The sequence below is a fragment of the Apus apus genome, chromosome 1 (genome assembly GCF_020740795.1).
Source record: "Apus apus isolate bApuApu2 chromosome 1, bApuApu2.pri.cur, whole genome shotgun sequence".
Lineage (NCBI taxonomy): Eukaryota > Metazoa > Chordata > Aves > Apodiformes > Apodidae > Apus > Apus apus.
The window spans coordinates 164318996-164341197 of NC_067282.1; the positions used below are offsets into that span (position 1 = coordinate 164318996).

Consider the following 22202-nt stretch of genomic DNA (forward strand, 5'->3'; position numbering starts at 1 on the left):
AAGAAAAGCTGTAAATGGTATTTGTTGTACAAGCAGCTGATTGCAGGGTGGAGACAGGATCTGACATGTGGTGAGAGGTATCAGCACCACTACCAATACTGAGGAGGTCCTTCATACACTGCATTTCAGACAGTGCGGCTGGGTTTTTGTGCAGGAGATTAGGAGGGCTGTGTTATCAGGGCCTGCAGTGTCCAAAGCTCATGCAGTTGCCAGGACTGTGCCTAGCACACAGGAAGGACTGGGATGGGGAAGTGGTCTCTGACACAGCTTGTTGCTCCACAGAACTTCCCTCACAGCTCACAGCCACTGGGGAATCTTCTCTCAAGACACAGCAGTTCTCACAGTCAATCCAGAGGCTTACACTGCCTTTCCACAGCTTTGCAACCAGTGCCCTCATTCTGCCAGGAACCTCTTATCACAGTCCCACGTTCAGTCCATCTTCAGGAAAGGAGTATACACACTCTAACTCAGGCAGGCATCCAGACCACTGACTCTGCAGTTCCCATGGCCTGCTGTGGCAGAGAGTGGCCAAGGGGATGTTCCTGCATGTTGTCTCACAGGAATCCTCTGGGGGCTGCAGGCATGTAGACACATGCAGCACCATTGCTGAACTTTTCCCTAGACTGTGTGCCAGGATTGCTGACCCGGGAACCAAGAGGTGGATGCCCTTGGACATCTGTGGATGAGCAGTGGGCTTGGCGGAGTGCCCTCTCCTCCTGTGCAGATCTGTTCAAGATCTCAGTGGCAGGGGCACAGGCACTGTGCCACCTCTGAAGCATGGTTTTGTCACCTCATCAAGACCATGGTTTTCATCTGCTTGAAATTAATGCAGCACCATTTGTCAGTCCTTTTCCACTTGGCAGTAAGTTTGACATTAGCAATGGGGTGGTGCATTTGCATTTTTTGGGCCTTTCAGAGCACATACAGTCAAACTCCAACCTGCCCCTTGCTCAATATTCTGGGAGGCTAAAGCAACAGCTGTCACTATGCTCTGCCATGATTACCATTAGATTCCCTTTAAAGGTTCACACATTTCTAATTACCACTACAAATCAACAGAGGTTATAAGCATGTCACAATGGCAGAGTTAAAACAACTTCTGCTTCTAGGACCACCGAAAAAGACAGAACAATTACTAGGTGCAATTCACTCTGCACAGTGCTGGAGAAGCTGGAATATACCCAGAATTCCTAATGTCAAGTCAATGCAAGCAACCAAGTCTCAACATGCTTAAGAGCTAGCAATGTTGGTGCTTTAACATAAAATATCTGTCACTGTCACTGGTGGACCCTGGATTCACTCCCTGAAGAAAGAAGAAGATGGTTTAAGCAACAATGTATTTTCTTGCATGGTGATTAGAGAATCATCAATAACTTCTAAAAAAAATAACAATGTCAGGCAGAGTGATTGCTTTTCTGAGCACCAAAGTTAGGATGCAGCAGGTCATTCTAATTGGATTAGTTTCCTCCCTACTCCACTGAGTTTCACCTCCAAGGGGAAGGACCAAACCCTGAAGGTCAGTTGAGTCTTGGCTTTACGTGCCTTGAGTGGTAGAGGGTGGAAAGAAGAGGCAAGGCTTCTTAAGAGTTCTGGCTAAAATCATAGTGCTCCCAATTGCCCCCAGTTCAGATCCAGTAAGAATCTGCCATCTCCAGACCCACAAAACACAACATCCTCTCCTAGATCCACAGAAGGTAGTCCAAAAGCCTGTGGCTTAAGCTGGTACGCTCCACCATCTTGCTTCGCTGAATATCACCAGCCACACAAATGAAGGAGACAAATTTGAAGGATAGTGAAGGCAGTTTTCCTCAAGAATTACTGTAATAAGATGGGAGAGTATAAACACTGAAGACATACACACAATTTAAATATATACAGACTGAAGAATGGACAGGCATAAACAGGATCATATGGATCAACAGGAGAAGATGCTGCTATTCAAAGCTTGCTTTTTAGAATGCATCATACCTCATACAAAACTGTAGTATTCCCATGAAGGAGAGGTCCATAGCAAATATAGGAATGGCCAACAACCCAACCTAAATCTGATGCTGCCCACCATACCTAAAATGAAATAAAAGCATAAATATAGTGGAGAGTTTTTAAGAGGAGTTCAAAAACATGTACATGACATTTAAACAGAATTACCTCGCCAGGTTTGAGTCCATATACAGCTGACATTGTCCAATTTAGCATAACTGCATAGCCACCTGTTGGTCTGACAACACCCTAAACGAGAAAATGTGAATATTTAAGATCATTTGAAGGATGAAACGGTATTTCTGCCATCAATTAAATTTTGGGGGTTTTTAGCAGCAATATACTTGAAGGTGTCTAATTCCAATACACCTTGCTTAAGAAAAGGATCCATTCCAACAAGTAGATACTCGTGCCAGCATTCCCACTGAAGAAGTAATTTTAGAAAACAAAGAAATAAACAGACATAAAATAAAACAATTATAAAAACCCAATCCAAGCACTACACAGTTTTCATAAGATAACCAACAAAGACTAGAATTTTCTCATTAAAATCTGATATACAAATATTTAGTCAACCTATGCTGACAAAAAATTAGAGATTGAGTATTTACCTCACTTAAACTGTGGCCATCTAAATGCTAGGCATGTTTGAAATTTATTGCCTAGTCTTTCTGTACCATCACTGAAAAAGAGGAACATTTGTGGTGTACGTAGGTGATCCCTAAAATATCTGGGGTGAATTATTACCTGAAACATATCCCTATTTCTGCACTGACTCTTTCTAAAGCCGTCAAAAAATTGGCTTAAAGCAGATGTCTACTTTAGAAAGGTTTAGCCAAAATTCCTGACATACTAGCATTCCCGATGTACTGATCTAAAATTCAGCCAAGATTCATCTGACCAGATGTCTACAGTGCAGACATTACAACACAGCTATCTGTCTGTACTAAACCCAGGTAGTTAACAGAATGAACTGGGCACTTTCAGGTCTCGTCCAAGAAACAGGGGACTTTAGAGACATATTAACTCATGAACATGGAGATTGCCACTGCAGAGAATGGTTAGCTAACACTTCACAAATTTCAGAAAGCACATTGCCTTTGTTCATCTCAGCTTCTAACTTATTCTCTGCTCTAAGATTAGCAAAAGTTTTGTTATGAAGGTCATAACTGAGTAATTTTACTTGCATAACCATTTAAAAGCAAGTTCCTTAAATGCATACAAAAATTATTAAGTTATGCATTGCAGCTTAGTGCTAGTGGACAATCTCCCTCTCATACGGGTGATTTATTCACCAAGGTGTCTACATTCTGGAGAGCAAACACAATGAAGTAACCTTCTGGATACTTTTATCTCTGAGATACTGTATTTTGAAACTAACAGTCAAAGAAAACACTTGGAACAAAGGATCTTATCTTGGACTTTTTGACAATATAATTAAATAATTCAATATACATATGTTGCTTTAAAGTGCCCATTTTCAAGGCAAAAGCAGAAGACATTTTTCTCAGCAAAACTGACACTGGATTTCCCTTACCTCCTCATGGACTCTGAACTTTATAAGCCACATCATTAAATAATCTAGTAGTAGTCTAACCACTGCCATACCCAGGGATGTGTTGTACTGCCTCTGAATTTTTGGTGGTAAGGCCATCGCCAGAAAATTATATTCAGTTTGTCTTCTACACTTTGAAAGAGAACTGTAAGTACCAAGCAAACACTCAAAAGTTTGCTTTTAAAATAAGATATTTTAAAAAAAGATCATTAAGACTAATTGACATTTGAAAGCAAACATTTTCAAAGAATGCCCTATGTTAGTTTCAAATTACTCAGTCCAAACTTTTCATTTTCATGGGAATTATGTTCTCAGAACTGTTCAGTAACACAGCCTTTGGAACATGTTTAATTCCATTTCATCTGTATTGTCATTCATTACATTATTACCTATGGGAAGAATAGCTAATAGGTAAATACTGGGTAAGCAAAGACTATTCAGCGATAAATGCTTCCACACAAGTGATATATTAACTAATCTTGCCATTGACTGACTACACTATGGTTATCTCAAACAGTTAAAACACAGAAAATATTAATGGTTAAAAGACATTCTGCTGTACCCAATAGTCTATACTGTACAAACATTTTGAAGTAAATGCAGTTTATATTACTACTGATTAAATAAACAAATGTGAATTATTACTAAACACCGACCTTAAAGTAGTGAAATGTGAATAAATAAGATTAAACCATTTCCAGCAATGCTTATCACTTATAGCACTGAGCTCTGGCAAACATTTTCAGCCTTTTTCATTAAATATTTTCTCAAGTGAAACTGCAAGTACACTGGTCACAGACACTTAAGACTACAGATGGTCCCTTACCTTGGGCAAACCTGTTGTTCCAGATGTATACAGAATATAAAGTGGATGGTCTGAGGGAACAGAGACACATTTATGATACTGTGCTTTTGCAAGCTCTTCCTCCCAGTCAAGATCACGACCTGGGACAAAAGGAACATTGCCCTACCCATTGAAAAACAGAAAAGTGTCAAAAGAAAAACAGAACAAATTAAATACATGAAAGTGGGTCAAAAAACATGTACTATTTAAATTTTCTGTGCAATACTATTTAATTTTCAGTAATGTCTCTGCTGCATTAGTGATATTTACTATTCAAATTTTATTAATATCAATTTCCTCTATAAAATTAAAAAACAACAGATACAACAAAAAATGTACTTGTAGAAAAGAACATACTACATAGACATCTGAAACTACATACATATCTGAAAGTTAAGATGAAGGCACAACAACTGTACACCCACCAAATTAGGTCGCTTGTAAATGAGAACTTTCTCAGGTTTGCTCTGCACCATTGCAAGTGCTCCTTCTAAGAGGGATATGTACTCCACTTTCCTTTTTGGTTCTACTCCAAAACTTGCTGTTACAATAAGCCTGGGCTAAAATAAAGAAGTTAGATTGTTAATATATACATTTGCAACATATTTTGTTTCTGTAACCTAATAACATGTTTTCCATTAAATTATTTTGTTAATGACATTCAATGAATTAAAAACTACCTTCATATAATTAGAATCAGGGGTTTAGATCAGTCATCTAAGGAAACCAAGCTTGTGTGATCTTACTGTCCATGCATTTGTTTTTCGTTTAGGAACACACTAATAACTTCTGACACTCTTCACCATTTTCAACCAAATTTCAGTAAGAAATCAACAGTGTTAAGTTCTTGTAATATGCACAAAAATTAATGAACAGAGAGAAAAACCCATCTCCAACTTAGCCCCTTCATTAAGGAAAAGTGGTACAGTGATGTCAACAATTATCTGTGCTGTTTAGCCTACCTTCTAATTACCTGCCTGCACCCAATGGTATATTCAAAACTAGCTTCAGCACTTTCTGGCTCTCTTCCAGCCTGCAATTAAATTGCAGGGGAAAAAAAATAGGGGAAAGAGGAAAAAGAAGTCAAATAATTACAGAAAGAGAGTAAGCCAAAATCATAAGGCATATGAAGGAAGTAAAGCCAGAGTCTGACAATTGATGTTTGCAGGATTCAGGACACAAAAACACTAAAAATCAGATTTCCACAGTTCCACGGGGTTTTTTTAGAATAATTTATATTTCCAAATATGGATTCAGCATCTTTATCATTAAATTAACATCAGACTTTATGTAACATTTCCTAAGTCAAGAAACCTGCATACCATTTTGATTTAAGTCCCAAAATCAATATTTTTACTTCTTGTATTTCAGGAAATAGAAGGTTACACCAAAGAAACCATGTGTTAGAACACATTTTAACTGGAAAAAAATGAGTCTTCAATCCCCTTGCTTTTGGAGTTTTAGAAGCATATTTATCACATCCCCCTCAGTTTGATCAAGCTAGTTTACTAATTGCATGTATTAGCATAATTCTCATTAAGCAGGGACAAACCACAATGCCACAGTTAAGGCTCTGTTAAACTCAGCACAGAAAGCACAGATTAAATTACTTTATTGTGAAGTAATACAATGTTTCCTGTCCAAAACTGCCATTCAGGGAAGTTTGCTAATTAGTTTGTATACAAAATAAATATTTCAGGTGAGCTTTAAAATTTCAGCATTTGTCATCTTCCTTTTGGGATGTACTGATTTTAATAAAAGATGATACAATACAATGCAGCTAAACTGAAAAATAATCTGGAGGCTATGCTGAAATTAGACTGTAATTAATGTAAGGTATTAACATGGTTCTATCCAATTGTTAAGATGAAAGATGGTTGTCAACACCAGGTTTACAGTCATTTGTTAGTGGTGTTACCTCTGCTCATCAACTGCTTTGTATGCAGTAAGGAAGTTTAAAAATAAATAACACTAAATTGGCTGAGGCAATGTATTTCCCAAGCGAGGGTTGCTTCTTGGAAGCATCATGGATCACTCTTTGCAAAACAAAGGTCCGTTACTGGCCAATGTTTTGCCTCTCTGCCACACACATTACTTCCCTTGCATCTCTGCTCCCATATTGGTTTTTTATACCAATTTCCCATCTCTTCTGTGGCTCCATGTAGTCCTGCACTGTAAGATTAGATAGAAACATAACTAGTTTGAAGGAAAATCAATTAAGTTCAAAGGTTTGCTGGAGAAGGGATGGCAACAATAGTGGGCTGTAGAAAAATAAAAACAATATGAAGAAGCAGAAATGAGATAAAGCAAAGCCCAATAGTACCAGACCAACAATGTTATTCTGTTGTAAATGCATCTCCTAAAAATGCTTTCATAGTCTCTAATAAGATACAAGGAAAAATTCAGGAAAAAAACAATAAATATATTTTATTGGGACAACTAATAAAGCTGCAAAAAGCCCAAACTGAAAACCAACTAGCTTTAGGGCACAACATGCCAGGAGTGTCATGAAGAGCTTTACAGAGACCCAGCACTCAGGCCCTAATTCAACACATAAAGCTCCTTCCTCTTGGTGCCTCAGCCACGCATCTGAGCACAAGCCAGTGCTCCAATTGACTGCATTTTTGTTGCTCCTCCCTCCTCCTTAAAAAAGGTGACACACATTTTAAATAAATGCATTGCTTCTGCAGTCACTGTGTAGTTCTGCTGCACCAGCTGGTACTAATCTGACTTTGTGGCTCGACAAGCCATGTCAGATTGCCACACACATTTAGTTCTGCCAGGTATTATACAGTACTCTAAAGAAAGAGTAACTATTAGAAGGCAATTGTGTATCTTAAGTATCAGCAGCTGAGGTTGCTGCTGAAACACTCAAAAGGCTGGATTGCTGCTGAAACACTCAAAAGGTTGGATCCTCTTATGATGAGAAGTAGGGATAACCATTCATAGCCATACCTGTGCACAGGAATAAACTTTTACAAAATATTAGCTCTGTTTTTTCACAGTCATCTTATTAAAATCTTCAAATATGTCAACTGTAAATAAGTGAGGAATACAGTATTTCTGACCTCAAAGGAAGATAGTAACAAATACTTTTCAGTAATTTGGGTGACTTGTACATTTTGTATTACAAATAATTGGTCACTTGTAAGTCATAACACTGCTTTATAGAAACATTAAAAAAAATCATACCTGAAAAACTCCATTATTTGCATTTAACTTTGCAGGATTTGGACTTAAAAATCAAAAGGCCCTCTGGAATTGCTATATGATTACTGTGATTCAAATAACATGAGAAAAATTGGTTGTTGAAGGCATAGCAACTACTCTATCTAACCGGCATATGAGCATATTGTTCTTAAGTACCCTTTTCGGTTTTCCTAGACCACTAAAATGAAGTGCCTACACAGATGTTGTGTTGCTTTGCAAAGTACAGTATATGTCTTTCAAAAGCATCTATTGTTTCAATATCACAAACCATATCTTCCCAGATTCAGGAGAAAGGACAGATGACAAGAAATGCCTGTTCTCACACTCTGTATGATCACAATTCACTGCAGAACATCTGTAACTGCCAATATCTGACAAGACTGAAAAATATCAGCTGCAGGACTTTGTAGCATTCCCAGACCTATTTAAAATTCAATCCAAATCAAGGTAAGCTGGTAAAGTATATGTACCCTTTCATAGTCACTAGAAAATGCTTGTAATTTCTTTCACTTAGATGTCACAATAAAATGACCATTCTTCCACCTTTCTATTCCACATCTTTACATCTTTTCAATTAATCTTACCACTATTAGGTCCTGCACTGCAGCATCTAAATGAATTCACATAAAAGCCTAATAGAAAAGTTAGGGTTCTTGAGACTGCTTCAATTAAATTCTAAGTTCAGTAAAATACCATCTTTCACAGCTACTTACATACATATCTTAAAATAATCTCAGTAATGTGTGATTCACTTATCAAGAAAGCTTAACAGTATTGAAAAACTGGGGCATGTTTTGAAATTCAGATTGAGGATGTGCCTCTCCTCTTTACTTACACTTTCATTACACATCAGATGGAAGAAAAATCATCCAAAATATTTAGATGTGCCTTTTAAAGAAAAAAGAAAAAGGCAATGTAAATTAGGATTTAATCTATGGCCTGCAGCTAGTAATTCTATAGCTAACCATGTGAAAGACTTGATCTGTGACCTTGAGTAAATCGCGTAGACTCCCTCTGTTTTCTTTTTAATTCATGAAGCAAGGAATATGGTTTCTGTACTGTCTCCCTTTGTTCCTCAGAGAAAATCCATTGGGATTAATTAGTTAATATTTGCAAAATACTCTAAAAGTAAGCATGCTAGATGATTCATATTGTAGCAACTTCCATTTTAAAAGTCTGTAATTTTTTCTTCTACATTATTTTTCCCTAGTCAAAAGCTTCTATGAGTTAAAATTAATTTTTACAGCTCATTGAAAAAGTGAGGGAGTGGAAAGAAAGACAGGGAAAAATATGGGGCTGCCGTTAAGTCTTCCCCCAGCTCTTTTTCACAATTCTACCACACCATTTCAGTTGTTTTATTAGCTTTTGCTTTGTTAAAATATCAAAAGAGGAGTGGGAATGCATCCAGCTTTCTATTTATAAGCATTCCAAAAATTCAAGCCTTGGGTATCTGAAAAGCACTTCTGCTTCACAAAAATCTAAGTAAAAGTTCCAGAAACCCTGCATAATTTTTTTGCTTATATTCCCAACCAATGTGATTTAGTGATAGGTGGCTACCACAGATAATCTGAATGATCCAGGCGACTGATCCAGATGACAAAAACTTGTCCACCGGTAGAAAATAGGAACAGAAATTTCCAGTACAAACCTTGTTAGCTGGTTTGAAACTGATACATACACAAGTTACTAATGTGCACACACAAGCTACTCAGTAGGTTATTAAAATGCTATTTGCATTTTCACTCACAAAGGCTTACATAATGCTTCATAAACAAGTCCAATTCGTGCCGAAACTGGAAGCCTTTAAAGCTTTCACTTCTATTAATCATGTTTTCCACAGAGTCATATACAACCGGTTCCCTAGCTGTTGTGATTCATGACCAAATAAGATTAAGTAGCTATATAGCTAAAAAACATACTCCCTAATATGTACAAGCATCAAGCATACCAATGAGCTCCTTTAGAGTTGGCAGCATTTTCCTCATACACTTGAGAAAAATTCTGGCTGAAAAGCCACTTTTAAGGTGAATCTTTGTAGGCAAATATTGATAAATGGGAGAAGAAAGTATGTTCTAAACAGACACCAGTGTGTTAAACTTATGCTTTTTTAAAAGAGGTCAGAATCTGTATTTCAGTGTCTGAAAGCATTACCCTCAGCACAGATGTAGCACTTGGTTCACATTTCAACCATAGGTACATAAACTAATTGAGACTGTGTGCCAGACAAACAGCAACGTCATCCTCTCTGGAAAAAGGGGGTTTTGACATTGATTTACATGAATACCTAATGCAATAGTGTCTCTTGTTCCAAATACATGTTACCTTTGCATGATCAATGCGAACAGAAAGCTCTTTGGATGCAAATCCACCAAAAATCAGGCTGTGGATGGCTCCTATTCTTGCACAAGCCAGCATGCAGTAAACTGTCTGTGGAATCATAGGCATGTAGATGACCACACGATCTCCTTTCTTCACGCCATGTCTGACCATAACATCAGCTAACTTGGAGACCTGTACTGACAAAACATTCACAACATGTTAGAAGTTTTTCCAGATCTACTGGTGCTGCATAAAAAACAACTTTCACACAATCAGCAGACGCAGGACATCAAGGAGACAAGCCAGTATGATACAGAAAGCAGATGAACAATGCAAACCAGGTTTAAAAATTTAAGACAACTTCCTCTTTGCAAAAAACATTGAAAAAACATTGAACATTGAAAAACATTCTACACATTAGAGCAATAAACCAGTAACAATGTTTTGCAAAATTGTCAATGACACTGCAATCATTCTTTCTTCTATCCAGATAAGAGCTTGTATTTCTCAATTTTAGCTTCTAAGGATGGATGTAAACAGTTCATTTCATAACACAAGTTCTGTTCTAACTAGTTAAGTTTGAAACACAAATCACAATGTAATAGCATTTTCTCTCCTACAGTGCTGTAAATCTCTCATAACCCAAGACAAAAAATCTCAGCCCCTGAACCATACATAAATACAAATCCAGAGAAATACATTTAGATTTAAGAAATAATTTTTCCCCACTTTAAGATTTTCATTTTTGGTATGCAAAAACCTGAAGACAGACTATGCATGGCAGAAAAGGACTGTAATTAAAGGAATGTGACAGATCAGCCACATTGTCAGCCATCTATATCACCATGAGAAAATATCTATTACCTTGAAAGTGTATAGTATTCTGTCACAAAAATAATATTGAATATTTCATTAGTGCACCAGGATGGACAAATTACTACATAGCAAATTCTACTAGAGTGAGCATGGGAGCGTGCAACAAGCACTGTGCACTTGTCCTGACCTGCTTGTTGAAACATGGAAATGTGGCATCTTCTGAAAGAAAACATGTTATTAATTCCCCAAGAGCAACTGAATGAACTCAGCAGTCAGAGGTTTCTTGAGTTACAAAGGCAGACAGTTGTGTAACATTCAGTAACTAAACACTGGATAAGTTGCCCAGGGAGGATGTAGATGCTCCCTCCCTGGAGGTGTTAAAGGCTGGACAGGGTTTTGAGCAACTTGTTCTAGTGGAAGATGACCCTGCCCGTCCAGGGGCATTGGAACTAGGTGATGTTTAAGGTCCCTTCCAATCTTCACCATTCTATGATTCTATGATTCTAAACCTACTCACTGCCTTTAAATTTTTCAACTAGACATCACTGTGTAGAGGTGCATAAGTCATAGAGTTAAAACTGCATATAACTGCATAAAACAAAGCTAAGAGGTTAATAGGAAAAACTGTAGTCTAAGAAGAAACAAAGTAGACTAATAAGCTAATAAGAAACATGATGGAAACATATCCCAGAAGTTGTGAGCTGGAATACTCCAGATACATGGTTGGTACACCAGTCAGATGTAACAAGACCAGTTTTCCTTGCAATAGTGCTATATTAGTGATAAGACAAAAAAGTTAAATTCTCTAGGAAGTTCTTGGAATATCTTAAGACATAAATCTAAGTTCAGAACAAAGGAGTTGCTCTGTCTTACAAGGGAACTCTTCTTTAAAAGGTTGCTATTCACTAGAAAATACTACATTTAACATGAGAGGTTTAAATATTCTAATTTCTTTCACTACAAATGTAACCTGAATTTGCTTATATATGAATTCCTCACATCTTGCTTGTACTGCATTATTCTTATTTATTCATTATCACATAGGTTAGGTTTCAAACAAAATTTAGTCTCATGCAAGACCCTTTTACTTCAGGTACTATCAGACTGGGGAGAACAGAAAGGGGAGACTAATTCCTGACAGCAGTGGGGAATCTTGCCTGCAGAATAGAAAATACCCAAGCTCCTGAAGCAGTAAGAGGTGTTTTCAGTGACCTAGCAAATACGACAAGCAATTGGAGCAGCCTAGGAAATAATACACATTGTGCAAGCAGAACAACAGGGAAGGACCCTATTTTTCAAGGATGTGCTAGCCAGGAGGGTAGATTTTTTTTGAGAAGTTTTACTTTCAATTATATTATTCACCAAATTGCAGTTTTCTCTATTTGAAGAGTTACCTTATTCCAGTAAAATATTTCAAATTCTAGTAACACTGTCTCTTCCAAGATTTGTAGGCATTAGGCTCTTCATTTTGTGGTCATATTCAAGAAAACTTAGGGCAATAACATCCAATTTTAGAAGCCTATCTGATAGATGTATTGATGAGGGCAACACAGCATTACTCACTGCTTCTCCCTACAGTGGGAACACATGTTCAGACTTTCAGCAACCTGAGACAGTAACATCCAGAAGCTCCAGATGCATCTGACCTGTGTTTGCATTAAATACTCAGCTCACCCATAATCAAACTATGCCTGTTTCTACACTTCGGTGTGAGGTTTTCAGAAAATGGAAACACAGAAGCCCCACACACATGCTTGCATCAGAAGATAACAGCGTAGCTTCCATTTTCTCTAAATCTTCCATAAATCCCTGCTGTTATTTTCAGCCACAAGAGAGAATATGTTTATAAGGCAAAGTCATCATCATAACAAGCTGAAAACTCACACAAACGAATGAATATGATTTATTTCTAACAGAGCTCTTACTTTAAATACTACTGATCATCAAAAGAAAATGCACTTCATACTAGACCTAATAATTTCTATCAATGCTCTATGAAACTGAAATTTTCTATGAACACACAACAAAAATTAACAAGGCCCGGACATGTTCAAAGCTAGAATTTATTGCCGTATCACTAGCATTTACAGGCATTTCTAGACAGGATTGGTGCAAGTAAGTGTAAGTGAGGATAACAACTCTAGTCCCAAGGATAAATTCCTTTTCTATACTTCCTACTGTGAAAACACAATTCTGCAAAATTATTGTAACATAGCTAACACTGCCTTATCTCAAAATATCTAAGAAAACTAATTCTTATCTTTGCTGCTTGTGAGACTCTCAAGCAGTGTTGACAAAACCACCAGAGGCAATGAAAACAATATTTAATGAGTAATTTTAAAGTCAGTGTAGGTGTGTAGAGCAGGAAATAAGTAGCTAAAAATAATGGGTGAGTATTGTTGTTCATTCCTACTACTTCATAATTATTAATGATGATGAAAAAGGCATTTGTTTGCCTGCTAAAGGAAAAGTGCATCATTTAAAGATCAGAATTAGTTATTTTGTAATAGAAGACTCCCAGCATGTGTATGCAATCTGTATAACTTTGGTACTTGGCAGTAGGAGGGAGACAGTGAAGCAATCTGCATACCTTTAAGTCATTTTTATTGAAACCTATCATAGGTAAACTGCACTTACAGCAGAATATATGTAGCATGCTGCAGACAGGAACCCCATCTTCCATGCAAACCCAGTAATAACCTCTCAGTACTAGACCTTCCCACCATGTAGAGTTTAATGTCACCAAAGACTATAACCCAATACGATATATGAGTATCTGTCATTTTCCTATGTGCTCTTTCTCTCACCCTACTGACAGCCAGGGAGCATTTTGCCTACATAATACACAATAAAACTCTGTCTCTATTTGTAACTATTTGGAGGACTAGGGATCATCATAAAGCAGGTTTACATTGACCTTAAGATTGATGTGGACAACCTGAAACATCCAAGTAATCTCTCTTTCTAAAAGGGAGAGGGGAAGAGGAGTGAGCAGTGACATTTCATTAAACGGTTACAAGCCATGAAACCGTCTGCTCTGTTACAGTGAGTTGTCAATTATGGTTTACTTTAAGACAGCATACTTTATCACTCACGATCTTACAGTTGCTATTTTCCTACCAGCATGGAATTTCTCCACTTTTCTTCTATTTTAAGATTGCTCTATCGCTTTAACATAGTTGACACTTCAGTAATAAAATCAATTGAGACAAACTGATACAGTATGAAACTCAAGTGGCTTTCAGCTTTGAAGATCTGGGCTTAAACTGCACTTCTGTCAAACGCAAGCCCCCAGTGAGCATGGCTTTTTTACTAAGTCACAAAAAAAAAATACTACAAACAAGAAGTAGCCCTACTACAAACTGTAGCTCTGAAGTAAATCACCTGGCTGTCCACAGTAGTTACAAAAACCAGTTCTGGTCCATACCAAAAGAACTTGTTTTAGCAGAGACAAAAAGAGAAAATCTACTCAAAATGTTCAGAAGAGGAATTTCAAACCTTCCTGCATTGAAAAAAGAGTCCTTCAATACAAGCTAAACACAAAAGGATTCTTCAATACCAAGAGTTCCAGAAACATCCTGAAGTGCATCTCATGGAGTAAAAACAGCCACATCACATACCTTATGCTCTTCAGTTTCTCCAGTGTGTTCTTTTTGCAAGTACTCCTGCTTTCCCTCACTCCTTGATCAGCCTTTTCACTCTTCTATCACCCTTCTTAATTATTGTTTCCTCCTTTTCCTACTGCTGCAAAATCTTCTACCACAAATGCACAACCTCATTGCTAATGTCAAACCTACTGCCAAGTGGGAAAGGACTGACAAGTGGTGCTGCATTAATTTCAAGCAGATGAAAACCATGGTCTTGATGAGGTGACAAAACCATGCTTCAGAGGTGGCACAGTGCCACTGAGATCTTGAACAGATCTGCACAGGAGGAGAGGGCACTCCGCCAAGCCCACTGCTCATCCACAGATGTCCAAGGGCATCCACATCTTGGTTCCCGGGTCAGCAATCCTGGCACACAGTCTAGGGAAAAGTTCAGCAATGGTGCTGCATGTGTCTACATGCCTGCAGCCCCCAGAGGATTCCTGTGAGACAACATGCAGGAACATCCCCTTGGCCACTCTCTGCCACAGCAGGCCATGGGAACTGCAGAGTCAGTGGTCTGGATGCCTGCCTGAGTTAGAGTGTGTATACTCCTTTCCTGAAGATGGACTGAACGTGGGACTGTGATAAGAGGTTCCTGGCAGAATGAGGGCACTGGTTGCAAAGCTGTGGAAAGGCAGTGTAAGCCTCTGGATTGACTGTGAGAACTGCTGTGTCTTGAGAGAAGATTCCCCAGTGGCTGTGAGCTGTGAGGGAAGTTCTGTGGAGCAACAAGCTGTGTCAGAGACTACTTCCCCATCCCAGTCCTTCCTGTGTGCTAGGCACAGTCCTGGCAACTGCATGAGCTTTGGACACTGCAGGCCCTGAGAACACAGGGACACCTCTCACTAGACCAGATTGCTCCAAGCACCATCCAACCTGCCCTTGAACACTTCCAGGGATGGGGCACCCACAACTTCTCTGGGCAACCTGTTACAGTGTCTAACCACCCTCATAGTAAAGAATTTCCTCCTAACATCTTATGTAAATCTCCACTCTTTCAGTTTTGATTTACTACCTCTTGTCCTCTCAGTTACAAGCCTTTGTAAAAAGTCCCTCCCCAGTTTTCCTGTAGCCCCTTCATGTACTGGAAGGCCGCTACAAGGTCTCCCTGGAGCCTTCTCCATTCTGAGCAGCCCCAACTCTCTCAGCTTGTCTTCACAGCAGAGGTGCTCCAGCCTTCTGATCAACTTTGGGGCCCTCCTCTGGACTTGCTCTAAGAGCTCCATGAACAGCAGCAGGCATAGCACTTGCTAGAGAAACCCACAAGTCAAGGGAGCAAGGATTTGTGGGATAGCTGTGTTCAGATGGCTTTGAAGAAAGCTATGGGGCATTTGCTTCAAAGGATGAAACTAAACCTACCCCAAATTAAAACTCACAAACCACATACAGTGGAAATGTCAGGAGCCTCAGCAGTTAATTCAGCATGGTTTTGCTTCACTCATCTGTCAAAGCTGCACCAAATTATACGTTACTGTTGGCATCAGTGATGTTGACATGCTGCAGTATAACTGCCTTCAGTCAGGGGAGATTAAGTTCCAGCTGCTCCTTCAGACTTTTACAGTGTAATTTGGAAGCCTTTTGTGTGGAAAGTGAAAAACTCATGACAGCACTCTGTAAATTCCTGATTAGTCTCATCTTTTAAAGAATACAAGTAATGATATTTTTTTTAAGAGCTACCCCAGTGCCATTGCATTTAAATATTTCTAGGACATTCACTGAAGAATTCCATTTGGGATTTAAATAAGATAAGGAAAAAAATCAAGAAGTCTAACAGATAGTTTTATCAAGATAATCTTGCTTTACCAGACAAACAGGATAAAAAGTTGAGTTGTCAGTCTCAGCAGGATTTTCTGTCTGCATTCTAGTTTTTATTTTAAAGCAATTCTGAGAAAAAATATATTGGAAAGAAAGGCACTATTTCTAGATAAGAAGGAACCAGTCATTTTTCATGAAAAAGACAAAGAAAGAAGATGGAGTAAAGTATAGAGAATGAGAAGAAGTGCTAGGAAAAAAAAAACAACAACCTGTGTGATTCCTCACTCATATATAGGAGATAAGAGCAGAGCAAGGCAGATACATAAATCCAAACTCACAATGGCTAATACAGCTGTTTTGGAAGAAAATGCTTTTAAGGTGGATAATTATGGAAAAAAAACCTTCCTACAGAAGAAATTACATCGTAGTCCATTGCTCATAACCAAAGCTCTTCTTTCTCATCTATATTTTTGTAACATTCAATACTGTCAGAGGCTTGGGGGTGTGCTGGTCTTTTACTAATCTTGTCACATTACTGTACTCAGAAATTATTACAGCACTGAATTCAACATGGTAAATGTGCGTTGTTATTGAAAACAATCACAGAGAGAAATCATACTGCTTTTGTGCACATGATCTGTCAAGCATCAACAACTGCAAATAATATGCATCTCAGATTCTTAAGATTTCTTTTTAGGAAGTGAGGCCTTCTAGAGAATACACACAATGATATAAACAGACAATTGTTTTTTACCTACTTAACTACCTTTGCCTTAACTTGAAAATGGTAGTATTTTCCAACACAATCAGAAATTTTTTTTTTAAATGGGCATTCATATTTCTTCTGGATATCTTTTTATTTCCTTGGTACTACACAGACTAGATAATATTTCTAACATAATTTGTGTCTTCCTTATCTTCTCTTGTCATCCCACTACTGGAATTAGAGAATTTCCCTTGGCATACTCAAAACTTCCACCTACATCCTCATTTCACTGGCTTCAGTCCAACACTATAATCTTTATTTAAAGGCCTGTAACAGGTGGAAGTAAACAAAAAAGCCCAATCGGTACATTCTGAGAGACTGTTACATCTTAAATTCCTTGTCTCTGCATTTGGAAGATTTTATCTGTAACAACATATAATTAACACACTTAAAATGTGTTAATTAAAGACTTTCCAAGTGTGAAGACAGTATAATGGTACATATTATCAACACAAACTGATCTTGCCATTATTTACATCAATAAAGGACTGCTGGAATTGTCCTGCAATCCTTCTATTTCAGTTCTGCCAAAAAAACCACCAAAATTCCCCACAAGCTGGGCACTAAACATCCACAAGCTTCTAAAATTTCTCTCAATTATTTATTGTTTAGTGGTGGTTAACTTTAACTTGCAGCACCACTGTAGCTTAGATTTGAACAGCAGTGCAAACAAGTAAAAGGAATAAGGATTATTTGAAAACAACAGGCTTCCCAAGTACACAGCTCAAGCTATCCCACCTTCTCTAAGGAGGTACATTATCTCCAACCAAGCACCTACATATTTTTTTTTTCCTACTTACCATGAGTTTGACCCTGGAACAAAAGATCCAACCTGCTACAAAATCCTGCATCTTCACACCCTGTGACCCACAGTTATCCTACAGAACTTCTGCTGAATCCGTTTACATACTCCTCTTTTATTACCAAATCCAGAAAGAATTCCGTCACTTCAAAGGCTGATGTCTTATGCAGACATTTTGAACAGGCAGCTTCTCTGACAAGACTTCTTCGTTACACCATCAGCGTATTGGCCAGACAGACTACTAAACATATGTTGGACACAGACTGTTCAAACAACTGTCTGCACACAGATGCACACTCTCAGGCTATTTTAAATTGAGAAAGGTTCTCAGGAAGGAAAGCAAAAGGCTTCTTTTGCCTACCAGGAGGTTCATCACCTTTAGTCACATGCCTGATGTGCGCTTGTACTGGTCTGTAATGAAACATGAAGAGCACTGAAAGCCTATTTCAAAACAACAGGATACAGTACTTTTAGCTTACACTGAGCAGACGGCGAACAAAATGACAAGCAGTGGCTGAGGGCTGTGAGCCAAACATCATCACCCACGCTCCACAGCGTTTGGCAGGCCTTTTCTCAAAGTCTCTTCTAGACTCTAAAAGATCTGTGACACAAAATGCACCAGCCCATTTCCTTCCCATTTTCAGCACATCTCTCTCAAAATACTTTTGTTATCAGGAGTCCAATTGTTACCAGGTAAACCAAGTTATATTTATTCCACAGAATGGACTAGACAGCTTCAACAGACAAGACAATAATATTGAATCCTGCCTTTCACTTGTATTCCCTTTTGATTAAGGAGAGAAGGAAATTGTGGGAAATTAAAAAACTTTATTTAGATCAGACTCAGCTAGCAGCAAGATTGCAATGAACTTCTGAATGAGTTCTGCTACACATCCCCAGAAAACTTACACCGTTTCTTTCGTTCAGTTTGGTAATCCTGTTGCAAGAGAAAATGCGGAGAAAAGGATGTGTGTATCAACTAGCAAAAGTTTCTCATTCTGCACAAGTATGCCATATGCCAAAACATTTAATACACTTGTAAAAAATATAGAGAAATAAACTTAGGAGACTTACTACCAACATCAATTTTAAACAGCAAAACAATGGCTATTTTTCAAGTGCCCTTTGGAGGAAATTACAGAGTCTACTTAAGGTAATTACATGTAAATGTTGCATCACTTCACTAAAATAAAACAAATATGTATATTATATGTATATACATATACATTTATTTAATATATACAGATATATGGGTATATTATGTATATATTTATATGACACATGACATAAAATTGTACACATGGATTCAGTCCTGTGTAATGTTCTCTAGGCAATCCTGCTGTAGCCGAGGAGTTGGACTAGATGATCTCTAGAGGTCCCTTCCAACTCTTACAATTCTGTGATTAAAAAATATAATTTTATATAAAAAATGTATTTATGTGTATAAAATAATAAAACAAACTAGATAAGGAGCCAGACCTTTTTAAAGTCTCCTGATTTCTTGAAAGACTGAAGTTAGTTGTTCTAGCTCCAGCATCCTATATGCTAACTTCTGAGTTGGAAACAGAAAACTGGTGGGGAGTAATTTTTTTCAGTATTTTCCTTAAAAGGCAGAGTGCAGTACAGGTTTATCATTTTTTGTAGCTGTATGACTTCTCTTTTCTTACAACTTTGGAATAAAAGCTTCACAAACTGCATTACTGCATTGTGAACCTTCTTTCACACTGTAAAGTGTAGGTTCACATTCCTCCAGACACTAGGTGCATATCTGAAGTCGAGTGAGAGTGTTCCATTCATTGTAATGCACTCTGCACATTGAAATACATTAAGGAAGAATATGAGTCTGACTCCACATTTTTTTGTGCTCAGTGTTAAGTGCAACTGCTACATGTAACTGGAAGAAAAAAGCCAGCTAAACAGAGGAGTAGCATCCCCACTACAGCCTACAGCAAGGCAGGTGATGCAGCTCTCTTTAGAGCTTCTTCCTGTCAAATGTCATTTGCTTTTATCCTCAATTATGTGCAGCAACAGCCAAGGTGCACATCTTCATTGCTACTGGAACTATATTTTTGTTCATTGTAATAGCTGTCAAGTGACTTGACTAATATTTTGCTTTACCTTTTAAATATGAAATAAGAACTGTTGGAGAGAGGGGAAGGGAAATAAATCCAATAGAGCAAAGTTCAAAATTTAACCAACCAGACAAAGAAAAATATTAAGCTGCAGAAGAAAAAGCAGAATGAGAACAAGATCAAAACCTCTTAGATCCAGTATAATTGGATGAAAGGTATCGAAGAATGCTAAGCACAGTAAAAGCAATAAACTAGCAAGATAGACCATTTCTACCTCTCTAGTATCTACCTACTGTGCAATATTTACTGGTCATTTTTAGTAACAAAATTATTCTCAAACATACCTGCTCAAGAAGTTCTTTATATGTTATTTTCTCCTTGGAATTTGTTACAGGACTGTCATAAATAATGGCAATTTGGTCTCCTCGTCCATTCTCAACGTGACGATCTACTGCATTGTAACAGATATTCAGCTCTCCACCTACAAACCTAAAAAAAAAAAGGTGGAAGTACATAACAGGTAGCCTTCCAAACAAATAAGGCTATTATTTTTGCAATTTTTGCTTTTTAAGAAATGAGAGCATTCAATTAAAATATAGCTCATAAAACATCATACACAGCTCAGGATGTTATTTTTTTAATCTACATCTTCACAATTTACTCAAAAAGTTAAATAAGCCTATCAGTGAAAATAGTGGAAGTACTGTACTTTAATTGACTTTACTGAGAGTCTGCTAAAGTTAGCCTTGATTTAACTTACTTTGCATCAGTCATTCAGATTTTTATTTTATTTATTTTTATTCCGAAGTTTCACAGAAAAAGCATCCATTCACATAAAATAATATCACATCATTAAAATGTGTTACAACACTACTTTCTATTGTCATACACACAGGAACAGGTTCAGGACTCAAACTATTCTTACTCATCTCTTGGAAATAACAGTTGAGAATACAAGCATCTGTTCTAAATTAAACTGACCCCAACAGCTATAGAATCTTATAAATTTGTCTGACATTCATAATGGCTTTGACATTACCATGTTTTGCATCAGTGACTCAAAATCCCCTGTAAAGTGATATGAGTCATAGCCTCTTCAACAGCCATTTACAGAAAATTCTCATCTTCTAATTAAAGAAAAACACTTTACAAAGTCTGGTTTCACTTTTATTGCAATTTTACACCAAAAAAGAAAATTCAAGTGTAGCATAATCCTCAAGAAAATACAGATGGCATCAGATACAAAGACGACTCTACTAACTGAAAGATGACGTAGACTCTAAAAATTAAAGTTCACTCTAAATAATGGTCTGTTTGTTTTTCTATCTGCACATATCTCTCTATAACAAAAAGAAGAGCAACAGAGAGATAAAACACATTTGAGAGTTTCCAAAAAGTTCTATGGGGACATTCAATGTGATAATGTGATATTGTTATAATGTAACTGGAAATAATAGCATATGGCCTAAAGTAACCCACTATTAGTTCTTCCCCTTGCCTGTCTAGGAAAGACTGCTCAAAATTAGAATACTTCATATTACTCATATATCCACATGCACAGATGCCATAGGATAGTCTTTATTGTCAAAGAATGGCAATTCTTAAATTAAATCAGTTAGGATGTTTAGGATGCAGCAATCTTTTATTGTGACTCCTTTACAATACCATTAATAAGGAGAAAGTGGGGGACCAGGAAAGTAACAAAAACATTCTGTACTAGAAACCCCTCCCATAACAGAAAAACTGTATGAACAGTCAAGAACTGAAGTTGTTTCATCTGATATAGAGAAACTCCGCATTACTGTCATAAAAGTTGTATAGGATTCAGGTCATCCACTGATTTTTATATCAAATCACTGTGGGATGATATGAACAGGGGAACAAGAGGGCACAGTACCTGGGTACTGTGCATAACCACTGAAGAATGGTTGAAACATGAACAAGTACCAGAGCTTGGATTCTTCTAAATACACATGGCAACATCAACATTGCTACATACACTTTTAAGAACTGCTTGCAAACAATTAGTATCTATGAGGAACTTTGATTTTCTTGAGCATAAACTTTACTTGGAAACAAACACCAGGATGTACCAGGACCCAGTCTTGGAGTAAGGACCTCAATGAGATGCTCCTATTTAAAACAGAGTTCTAGAATCAGAAAGAAGATATTCCAACAAACGGCAGAAAGATCAGAGGTGGATCTGCAGGATGTTTCTAAGAGATGCCAGTAAATCTTGCCATAATAAGCACGACTGTAAAATGCTATTCTGTTGCTAACCAAACAGCTATGTCAATGCAGCTTAGCAGAAGAATCCAAGTCAGAAGAATTTTTTTTTTTGCCGTATTGCTAATGCTGAGAAATTAATAACATTTAACAAACAGAGCAGAGGAAAAGTAAAACAAATAAAAAGAGTCAACAGTAACAATTCTAATG

At 37.5% G+C, this 22202-nt stretch overlaps 1 protein-coding gene across 3 annotated transcripts in view; it reads right to left on the reverse strand.

The window, feature by feature from the left end:
* ACSS3 (acyl-CoA synthetase short chain family member 3) overlaps positions 1–22202 on the reverse strand; it is an 84899-nt gene that overhangs the window by 57225 nt on the left and 5472 nt on the right. For 2 of the 3 annotated variants that reach the window (XM_051609066.1, XM_051609067.1), the window contains exons 2-7: positions 20111–20255; positions 9912–10100; positions 4805–4939; positions 4362–4502; positions 2149–2229; positions 1969–2064 (exon numbers count right to left, since the gene is read on the reverse strand). In XM_051609066.1, the coding sequence (XP_051465026.1) occupies positions 1969–2064; positions 2149–2229; positions 4362–4502; positions 4805–4939; positions 9912–10100; positions 20111–20255 (787 nt within the window). Of the gene's footprint in view, positions 1–1968; positions 2065–2148; positions 2230–4361; positions 4503–4804; positions 4940–9911; positions 10106–20110; positions 20256–22202 lie in introns of those variants that run through there. The other variant, XM_051609068.1, reaches the window with a different exon arrangement.